Source organism: Stegostoma tigrinum, chromosome 1 (genome assembly GCF_030684315.1).
Source record: "Stegostoma tigrinum isolate sSteTig4 chromosome 1, sSteTig4.hap1, whole genome shotgun sequence".
NCBI classification, from domain to species: Eukaryota; Metazoa; Chordata; class Chondrichthyes; order Orectolobiformes; family Stegostomatidae; genus Stegostoma; species Stegostoma tigrinum.
The window spans coordinates 117,008,146-117,019,625 of NC_081354.1; the positions used below are offsets into that span (position 1 = coordinate 117,008,146).

Genomic DNA, 11,480 nt, shown 5'->3' on the forward strand with positions numbered 1-11,480 from the left:
GCCGCTAAAAGCACAAGTCTTTTTTGGATTTTCAGACATTTAAAAAAAATTCACTTTGATTTTGTCTACTTAATAGCTAAAATGGTGGATCTCGATCCCTGTCTGTCTAAGAAGCCTCTTGAGGACAGTGCTTGTCATCCTTTTAACACACGAGGAAGCATCTCAGAAGTACAGTCCCTTAGCTCCTTCCAGTCTGAATCATGCGATGACAACGGTAAGAATTTCAGACATCAAAATCATATACTGTTAGCAGTTTGATTCTTTTAGAGGACACCAAAGTTTTTAGAATTCAATGGATTTTTTTTGTCAGTTGCCTACAACAGTCATCTAAAGATGGTTATACATTTTGCTGCAATTAATGCCTGTAGTTTCACTGCCTGTTCATTTACTACTAACAAAAAGCCTACTAAAAATCTTCAGTATTGCATATTGTATATACATCATACTAATGAAGTGACTTCCAGCTTTGTATTGAAATCCAAAAATTAAGACATGTTGTTAGAATGTTTAAGTGGCTATAGGAAAATTTCATTTTTCTGAGGCTTTTGCCTCCCATTTAGGTCAGGTCTCAATAGAACAGGATTTAATGAATATTCTGTTGGAAGTTTGAGAGAATTGGGATTCTCTGATATTGATAGTTTCATTGTTAACTATTGATTTCCAATTAAAGTAGCAACTTTTAAAAAAAAAAAAATTGTAGTTAGCTGATTTAATATTATGTGGCTCATGAGAGCCACTAATTCTTGATTGCTAATATTAACAAACTTAGTTAAATAATTATAATGATGCAAGACCTTGAAGCTCTTGTAGCACAGTGACAGTGTCCCCACCTGCCTTAGAGGCACATTGTCACATATCCAAATAAATTTACTCAAAATAAAGTTCCATGTAATGAGACTATGACACATTTGACACCGTGTCCTGAATATTCCCTCATGTCACTAATACAAATGGTAGACAAAAGTTGCTGAGATCCATCAGTGGAGATGTTTGCCATTTTACATGAGGTCGACCTTGGGTTGTTGTGTTTTATTGGCATAAAGGCTCCAACTATGTCAGCAGTTAATGATGCAAAGAACCACATTGAAGAGGGAAAGTGGAATTCCCAAAATTTAGCTCTAAAACTCATCAGTGGCCTGTAAAGCTCACTGTCTTTTTAGGTGAAGCTACAGTATCTGATACTAATTGTTAAATTCACATCAGATGTAATGTATAATTTGGAGAATATTGTTTTCGGTACTTGATGTGAGTATACCTTAAGACAGCATGCTAGTTTTGAAATATCAGAATTGTGATTTCATAAGGCCCGTATACAAAATCCTGAGTTCAGATTGGTACAAACACAAAAGAAGCCCATTTGCCATATGCCTATGCGAAAGAACATTTATTTGTAAGTTGCAGGCTGGATTCAAGAATATAAACTGATTCATCTGCATGGCAATGATCAAAATCAAGAACTTTGAATCAGATCTGTGTTTGTCAAAACGTATGGCTTGGAAATTGCCTTCTGCAGTAGTGATTTGCCAGCTCATTTTAACCTCGATCTAATTTTTTTTTTAAGTGAACTGTCATCTTGTAATGCTGCATTTTAAATGGATTGTAATGCACAAAGATAGCTTAACTTTGAGTAGTCTTACCTTCTGGTATGATTTCTTAGAGGATCTCATGAGGTCCTTCCAAGTGAAGACATTTATCACATTCTGCTTGACATCACTATTAGAGGCTCAGAAATAAACTCGACTGTTTTTCATACCAGCGTCTACAACGCTGGCTCGAAATTGGACTTGGGGCCACCCTGTCATGTTATACACACATTGTGGTGGTTGTTACGTTTTCACAAGGAGCTTGCACTTTGCAGATGCTGCATATTTTTGACAGCATCCAGCTAAAGATTAGTCCTTGTTGGGGAAAGGGTTGCGATCCAAATAAAAACTAAAGTTGTATTGGTGCTACTGCTTGGATCCATTGCAACTTCTGTTTTTTGTTAAAACCAAAGCTGCTCATTAATGACCACAGGGATCACTAAAGAAGCTGAGTTAAACAGTCCTGGTTCTTTTGCATTCATCACAGTCTAATTATGTAGAGTTTCCCTTAAGAGGTAAAATTCCAATCTGATGCTGTTTTATACTCAGGCTTGCCCAAAGTTGCTCTGTTGCTGGTGCTGATGCACTTGCACATGTGGATTGGGGAGCAAAAGTTGCTTGGAGAAACATATGCTTCAGGTTTCCTTCTGTCCATAACCCCTTGTGGTTGTACATTTGCTGCAAGCATGAATGCAGATGCTAGGCAATAGTAGTAACAACTATGATAACCTCCCACAGGTGGATGGTCTGTCAGCGGTCATTGTTAAATTGTGCATGAATTAGAGTCACTTGAACAAAGAGGCTGAATACTGCTCAGGGATATTTCCCTTAAATGTTTTCAACTATTGAATCCACAAGAGAGTTGTCCTTTCATGTTTGATGATAATGTGTTTGGTGTGGGTGATTGAATCCCTGGTGTTTTGCAGGAAAGTCTTCGAGACCCTATGGATCTCATAAATGAGGCCAGGGATGTGTTTAATCACTCCATCGTGAGGCAGGTGACAAAAGGCTAGCTGTTTGATATCCTGAATGTTATCTCAAAGGACTTTGCGGCTTGGAAAAGCCTCTCTGGGGAACTGTCCAGTTGATGCTAAATTAGACGCAGCTCGTTGTTTAAACATATAAATTAGGAGTGGAACTGAAACTGCCCAAAATTAGTTAACATGGGAATCTTGCAAAGCATTTCTGTTGCACCATGAACACAAGATATAAGTGCAGTGTTATCACTGAGGAAACAGTGGCAGACAAGTAGTTCTGACCATATAATAATATCTCAGTTGCATTCTCTCAGTTCCCCCTAGGGACCACAATACATTTTAAGTCTCAAAATGGGTTTAGAGAAAGAAAATTTTGGAAGCACTGGCTTGAGTCATGATAGACAATATGGAATTCATGGAAGACAGGAGTCAAGACAATGGCTTTTCATTGAACTATACAGTGTAGATGAGGCAGAACAAGACACTGACCAGGAAAATATTAGAATGTTTGGAATGTTAGGAAATCTTGAATGATTACATGCAATGCATCAAAACCCTCCAGTGTAGGTACTTCTGAGTTCAAGTGTTAACCAATTCTTAGCTTCTTAAGCAATCTCATCTTAGCAATGACCCTACAACATTCAATCCAACCTAGGCACTGACTGTTCCAGGACCTGTCTTCTCTGTCCCATACCTTGTGAAATGATGATTTGTGCAATCTGAAGCTGTGACTTCCAGTTTACCAACTCTGACCCAGCGTTTCTTGAGCTGCAGGCACTTAGTGCAGATGTGATTGCTATAAATCACAGTGGTATCCACCAGCTCCCACATAGATCAGCTGCAATACATTGCTTCCCTTGCCATGTTAAGTATAAGTAGTTTAACTAATATTTCAGGTTTTGAAATATCACTCAAGGAATTACTTGTAGCTATTTTAGCTAGTTTAACATAACTAATATTGAACGTGATACTGTGATTAAATATCCTTAGTGCTAGTTTAAGTTTCTACATGTAAATTAATGGCTCTGGCCTTCTGCTGTCAGGTCTTTGTGTCATGTGTCTCCTCCTCAGACAATTCCTGGTTCTATAAAAGACTTGAACAATATCTCTTCCATTACTGTGTTAAAATTCCTGCTTTATATTAAATGGAGTTTCAAGAAATTGACCTGCAGACTAGGGAACCACTTCTCCTAAGCTATTATATAACTAATTATGCTCACTGCCACTAAAGACCATAAGACTTGCGTGACCAGAAGTAGGCAATTCAGCCCATCAAGACTATGACATCATTCAAGAGGTTATGGATGATGAGATAACTATCAACTCCCACTGCCTGGCTTACCCCAGAACACAATTCTCTTACTGACCAGACATCTCTTATCTCTGCATTGTATATACTTAATGACACAATCTTGACAGCTCTTTGTGGTAAAGAATTCCACAGATTCCAAAAGGCGTTCAATAAGATGCCACATATATGGCAACTTAGTGAGATAAGAGCATATGATATGGGGTTGTATATTAGCACGGTTAGAGGATTGGCTAACTAATAGAAAACAGGGTTGGATAAAGAGGCAGTTTCATCATGGAAACCTGTGAAGTGCCACAGGAGTCTCTGCTGGGGCTGCAATTTATTTATATGTATTAATGACTTGGATGACAGAAGGGAATGTACTATTTTCAAGTTGGCAAATGTCAGAAAAGTAGATGGTGAGGCAAGAATGAGTAAGACAATGTCTGCAGAAGGATACAGATGAGTTGAGAGAGTGGTTAAGAGTTTGCTAGATGGAACATAGTGTGAGAGAATGTGAGGCTGTGCACTTTGGTCAGAATAATAGAGGACTGAGAATATTATTTAAATGGTGAAAGATTGCAGAAAGCAGCAGCACAGATTTGGGAGTATTCATGCGTGAATCACAAGCTAGCATCCCAGTTCACTGTGTAGTATGGAAGGCAAAATGTTTTGATGACCTTAATTTCGAAAGGAATGAAGTATAAAAATAGAGGCGCCATGCTAAAATTATGCACGGTATGTATAAGTCCACATCTGGAATACTGTGAACAGTTTATCTAAGGAAAGATATACTGGCATAAGAGATGACCCAGAGAAGGTTCATTTCATTGATTCTGAGCATTGAGGGATTTTCTGGAGGTGAAAGCTCAAATAAGTTGAGCTTGTACTCATTGGAGTTCAAAAGAATGAGAGGTGATCTTAATGAAGCATATGAGATTCTTAGGAGGATTGACAAGGTAGATGCAGAGAGGATGTTTCCTTGTTTGGAAGAATCTGGAGCCAGAGTGTAATCTCAGTGTAATGGGTCAAACATGGAAGATGGAGGTCAAGGGTATATTTTTTTCTGCCTTTGGCTATCCAGACTCTCCTCTTAGAGTGCTATTGAGGCTGGGTTATTAAGTATTATTAAAGCTGATATGATCCTTTAATGAGTAAGGGAATCAATAGTTATGGGTTGAAAGGCAGGGAAGTGGAGCTGAGGATTATCAGATCAGCCTTATTTGAATTTTGGAGCAGTTGTGATGGGCCAAATGCCCTACTTGTGCATCAGTGTTTTGTGGTTTTAAAGATTGAGTACCATCTGAGAGAGAAAATCCCTTGCTGTCCATTTGTTCACCACAAAGATTGAAATAAACTACAAGTTAATGTCAAGCCTTACATAAATGTTTAACATTAATTAGATTTTGCAGAGAGAGATCAATCTTTAAAATACCTAGAATATCTTCACCACATTTTTGAAATGAGTATTCTGTTGTCTGTTCAGTCAAATTCCATGCCAATAGATCTAAATTGGCAATGGTGGAAGATTTGAGTGTTGTAATATATAGTGTGACAAAATTTGAATATTTTTTCATGATTTTAGTTTAGTTTTGTTTTCTTTTTCAGTTCAGCAATATTATTGTTTTTGGAAACTTATTTCTTGCTTGAAGCATTCTCAATTATTAACGAACATTCTTGTAACTTCCTAGGGAAATTTGGCAAATTTCTTGAATGACTGACTGTTTGTTCGTTTTTGAAATGCTTCTCCATCTAATCACTTTTATCGATCAAGAATTTTCTAAGTTCTGACGAAGGGTCACCAGACCCAAAGCGTTAACTCTGATTTTTCTTCACAGATGCTGCCAGACCTGCTGAGCTTTTCCAGCGTCTTCTGTTTTTGTTAATTTACAACATCCACAGTCCTTTCGGTTTTTAAAGAATTTTCAGTTAGCCGCTGATTGTTTTCCCTTTATCTTTATCGAGGATTCCATTATAGCTTTTTTCACTGCTGTGTAAATTTGTGAATAAATATGAATTCATCTACAGTCTTTCGGCAGGAAACTGCAAGTACATTCCAACGATAATAGGTGTGCAGCTTTAATTGTTCAACTTGAATTCAGTAGCATATGATGATTAACGCAGTACTTTAGACTTGAGAAACATACATCTTTGTAAAGTGAGCTGTGCTCACCAAGAAAGTCTGTTTCCAGTTATGTTCCTGAAAATGTCGATGTAGGGCTTTGTTGGTGAACTCCATAGGAATCTGTGTTAATTGCTCACAGATGGCATGCCTTGCAATTAAATTCTCCAGCTTGTAACAACCAAGGCATTTAACCTTTTTTTTTAAAAAAATGTCCTGATTGGGATTATTTTTGAAAGCATGTAGCTATTCTCAGTGAGTGTGCTGCAGTTTTCTAACCTCAGTACCTTGCTCTTGGGTTTTTGCAACCACAAGAACTGTCACAGTGTTAAAGAGCATCACACCTACAAATATCTGTCCCTCTCAAATTTTCCTCAGCAAGTTAGTATTTTCTGATATTTCTTTTATGGGCATATTTTACTCTTAATTAAATAGGCACCACAACTTACTTAAATTAGCTGATATACCCACTTGAGGCAATGGAGAATGATGACTTTTTTGTGCTTGTCTCCATTCCTTGTGAATTTTCTGTGAAACTTCTAGAAACAATTCTGAAGTACATTTCTCATTAACAAAACCGTAGCTAAAGACTAACCAGAGAACCAATGGGGGACAGCTACTGATTACCAAACGTCTCATAAACTGAAATGAGCCCATCAGATGTTTGGGCATTGCTAATTATTTCATTATGTTCTAATCATATTGTTGCTACTGAAAATAATAATTTTTAGCTCTACATTTTTAAATTTGTATTCTAAGCAACAGCCAAGCTAGGATGGAGATGATATGAATGTATTTTAAATTTTTGTACTAATTGTAAATTTATTTCAATCTGCTCCTTCCCAATCCTCCTGCAAGCTTCCATAGTGACTGTAATACACCTTGTCAATGCAGTTGTTGACTCGGTAGAAAAAGAAGGTATATCTTTTTTTTTTACAAAGCTCAGTTATAAGTGTACTGTGGCTAATTAAACTCTTGTATGTCTTTAACATGTATGTAAATGCAGTGAGAGTGCTGTTTATCTATGTAGCAGTAGTTTGACTACAATTAATTATGAAAAGATTCAGAATTTTAATTTCCTTTTCCCAGTAAGAGCCCTTAGCATTGATAGAACATGTGACATTTTCCTAACAACAACAATGGCAGCTTGATTTTTTTTTTCTCCCTTATCCAGCATATTTTCTCTCTCAGTTTTTCCATGTAAAAGTTAAAGAATAGGATTGTCCTCACCTAATGGAACTAGTTTTATATGTGGTTTTGTAGCAATGCATTTTCAGGAGCATATGACCTGTTGCAAATTCACTAATAACTTTGGCATTTCTATTTGCTTGCCTCCTATTTGTCAGTTATCTCTTTCTCCAGGTTGTGTGCCATTCTATAAAAATAGACTACTAGTATTCTCCAGGAAAATATAATATCTAACTGCTTAGCAACCATTTAAGACATTTGGTGTTATTTTTGAGTAATGACTTGGACCAGCAATAACAACAGGAGCAAGTTGCCAAAGATTAGTGAGGTGTGCTAGTCTTCAGTAAAATATTCAAGTTTATAGTATACCTAAGCACACAAATTCAGTGGATGAGAAGCATGTAAAGTACGGATGAACCCATTATTTTGTTCCACTGTGCTTTGTACTCACCCGCTTCTTCTCGTCTCCAGAATGCAATTCCGCACAGGTTCCAAATCATTTCCTAAAGTCCCAGGCCTAAAGCACCAGACCTCCCTTACTTTACTTTCTATGAAAACTTTTCCTGGGATGACTTTGAAATCTGCGAGTTCCCAGTCTGTGCTTTCGTTGCTCAGAGAATTGCTAACAGGATTTCTCTTCCCTTTAGTATGAAAATCCCACTCTCAAACTGTTAAGGCCATCCCCAGATATTACTGCAGTGTTGCCTTTTATTTAAATAGACATTTGATTAAGTTTCAATGTGGGGTAGGGGTCAAGAGGGAGTGAGTAGGGGGTCAAGTATGCCAAGTTGAGAAATGTTGTGATGGAGGGGCAGCTGGTGGTCGTAATCATCACATACTCCCCATTCCCTATTCCCCATTCAATTCACACCACTCTCCTCCTTTCATTTATAAGATCAGAATATTATTTTTGCGTGCATTTTACTGAGAAAGGAGCAAGGTTTTCCATTTCCTAAATTTGAAGAATGTGGGGGATATGATTAATTGTGCTTGTGGAGTACAACCCGTAATTTGAAAATTTCCCAGCCTTAGTGATCATTTTTACTGTGCACCCAGCATCCACCACAAACCAAATTTGTGTACTATTTGCTTCTTCCTTGCAACATGAAAAATGGCCAAATGGTGTAATCCGTTGGAGTTGCAGTCAGTTCTGCATCTGACGCTAGCATTTAAATTTGCATTTTGTCAGTATATAGTGTCCCATGATGGAACACTGGTAAAAGTGGAGCCCACACAAGTTGTGCCCTGTGATTGTGGACAGAATATTTTAGCCTTTTTGTTTTCAGTGTATCCTGCCAGGAATCATCTATGTTACCTCCAGGAATAATTTGAAAGTGCCCAGCTTTGTAATGGAGTAGAATATTGAGAACATTTTGTTTAAGCATCTAACCTTAAAACTCAGGCTTAAGTTAGGACAATCATTACTTTGAGAGAAAATTGTACCAATGAGTACTTTTCACTGACTTCTATTATTAGGTCATTGTATGGCATTTTTCTTGAGTATTTTCTTTGTCAAATTTATAGGTGTTTTCTACCATTTATTTACATATCTTAGCTGTTGTTAAATGAAAGGCATTTCAGCTTGAGAATACTTTGGGTTTTTTTTTTACTTTTCACAGCATTTTTTTAAAATTAGAATTCTAAAGTGAGAGTCAGATTTATTTTGTCTTTGTGAACTAGGAAATTTTCACAGCCATTTTCTTGATATTATGGAAGGGTTTTAAAGTATCACTTCTGGTAAACAGCACTTAACTGCTTTAAAGTGTATGTGTGTAGCAAGCAGGCAATTAAAATGTTTGTTGCAAGCAAGCACATGGAATGCTAGTATAGACATTTCTGTAGAATTTTGGTGCTTTAATATTTCATGTTTTCTTCTTCCCTTTCCTGCTCTTTACCATCTAAAGAAACTTTTGCGGGTCATGACCTCAAGAACCCAAGAGGTGACTTTTGTCTGCATGCCTTTATTCTCTCGTACTCACACCTGGGCCTCTTTCACTTTAACATTCACTGCACGTTAATTTGCATAGCTGCAAGAGAGTGCATTGTTAATCCATTATTCACATGTTTGGTTTAAGTCATTAATGTGTGTGGTAGAAAATCAATAAGATTTACCTTTTTAAATCATACCCCAGTTTCTATCCAAGCACAGTGGCGACTGCATTTACAGTATAACCAGAATAACATTGCTCGCTAATTTAAATCCACGTACATTTGTTATGGTTATGTGCTGGCTGTCAATTGATGTCATTTTAAAACATGCAGGTAAAGATGTATTTGTCTTGTCGTTTGTAATGAGTTGTGCCATCTCAACTGTGTCCTGTTACACTGTGGAGACTTCAATCAGCACTAACATTAATTACCAATTCTGTATAAATTATTTTTTGTGTTCTTGATTTTTGGATGATACGAAAGGCCTGGTTCAATGCCAAATGTTCTAATCTTTCTCCTTTTCTTTTCTGTGCAAAAGCGTACCACTGGGACACTTCTGATTGGATGCCAAATGTTCAGCTCCCTGGTATCCAAGAGTACCCACAGTATGAGGTTGTGGAGCACCCAGCCCCTCTTTATTCTGATCCTAATGCGATTGACACAGACTACTACCCTGGAGGGTATGATATTGAAAGTGATTTCCCACCTCCTCCAGATGGTTTTCCAATTCACGAGGAACTACCGCCACTGCCCCCGGACTACAATGAGTTTGATTCCATACAGCCACCCCGGGACATGCCCATGGCTGGAAGTCTGAATTCAGCATCAAAAAATAGACAGCATTTTAACATGAATCAGTATCTACCCCATCACCACTATTCTGCGGACCTCTCAGAACCTCAGAATGCAGTCCCTGCTGGAGGCAATTACAGGGGTACCTTCCCACCCTACTCTTTAACATACAATGATGACTTTGAACCACCCACTATGGATAACCTGTCTATGTCTGTGTATACATCCACTACTGCCTCTTGCTCTGATGTTTCAGCGTGCTGTGAGATGGAAGAATCTGAAGTCATGATGAGTGACTATGAAAGTGGGGATGAAGGCCACTTTGATGTGACTATTCCACCACTGGATTCTCAACAACACACAGAAGTCTGATGATTAACAAAAATTAAAGTGCCTGGGCTTTAACGGAAATGCATCATGCTACAGCTTCTATATTTGACAAGTACTCAATGTTGTTTTGCATATTGATTTGCAAGTGTTGTTGGCTAATTCCAGCATGGCTGCACTGGATCATGCAGCATGTTTCTACACATCAGTTACTTTTACCTGAGTTACTGGAACTGGACTTAACAAATTTCATTCACATTGGCTGTGCCATTTCAGAATGTTGTTTTGTATCAGTATCAACATGCAGAGTATTGAAGGATTTTGATATCTGACATTAGAGTAACAAAACACCTTATCATTGTGGTATTCTTGGTCTGTATTTATGTAGTTCTAATAATACAGAGATTAATTTTTTAAAAAGACTTTTCACTGTCCTGCAATTTCTTTTGTAAATTTAATGTACAGTTCTGATTTAAATAGTTTAAATTAGATTTTGTAGATATTATGTGGATTTTTTTCAGAATTTTAGTCCTGTTTAAATATGTTAATCACTTGCATTGACATTGGCATACCCTGACAGTTATGTGCAAACTAGTGATTGGGGTTTTAATCCTAATTTTATTATTTCCAGTAAATTTAAACATTTCACCCTTAACATTTTACCGAATGTACCAAAATGCCAAGTTGGTATGAATGAGTCAGTTTGTTTCTCTATGTTGTTTGGGTCTGATATTATAAAAATGTCTTAACAGTGAGTGATTGCATTTCTATTTGTAAATTGTGTGGATTCATTTCTGTGAAAGGGGACCTACTGAATTTTTAGAACCAAAACTTTGCCAAATCTGACAATGACTTTCTCAAGCTGTCTTTGTGGTGCAATGGTCCTAAGGTTTTTTTTAAATGAAACTTCCATTAGCAAACACTTTCTCTTACTTTGCATTGGTAATAAACTGTGGAAAATGAATTCCCTCTTACTGTGTCTTTATGAATTGAGTTACTTGAACATTGCTAGAAACTAATTCAGAAATACATTAGATAAACTGCTTTGCTCAAATACTTTGTGGATATTGCGTCCTTGAATTTCAGTGTGCATTTCCCAATCTTTTGCTGTAGCTTTGGTGAAAGATCAAGATGTTATGTTGAAACTCAGGACCTTTTACATATTATTTTCTCTTAACACTTCACATGTCTGCAATTATTCTGGAAAACTTTATTGATCCACTTATAGTAGAAAAATTGTGCGTTACTTTCACAATGAAAAAGAAAACCTT

At 37.1% G+C, this 11,480-nt stretch overlaps 1 protein-coding gene across 6 annotated transcripts in view; it reads left to right on the forward strand.

The window, feature by feature from the left end:
• fat1a (FAT atypical cadherin 1a) overlaps positions 1-11,173 on the forward strand; it is a 185,085-nt gene extending 173,912 nt beyond the window's left edge. For 3 of the 6 annotated variants that reach the window (XM_059648069.1, XM_059648075.1, XM_059648056.1), the window contains 4 exons: positions 77-214; positions 6,832-6,891; positions 9,066-9,101; positions 9,629-11,173. In XM_059648069.1, coding sequence (XP_059504052.1) covers positions 77-214; positions 6,832-6,891; positions 9,066-9,101; positions 9,629-10,254 — 860 coding nt within the window. In that variant the 3' untranslated portion in view covers positions 10,255-11,173. The remainder of the gene's footprint in view (positions 1-76; positions 215-6,831; positions 6,892-9,065; positions 9,102-9,628) is intronic. The other 3 variants (XM_059648062.1, XM_059648070.1, XM_059648071.1) reach the window with 3 other exon arrangements.
• The last annotated feature ends 307 nt before the right edge of the window (positions 11,174-11,480 follow it).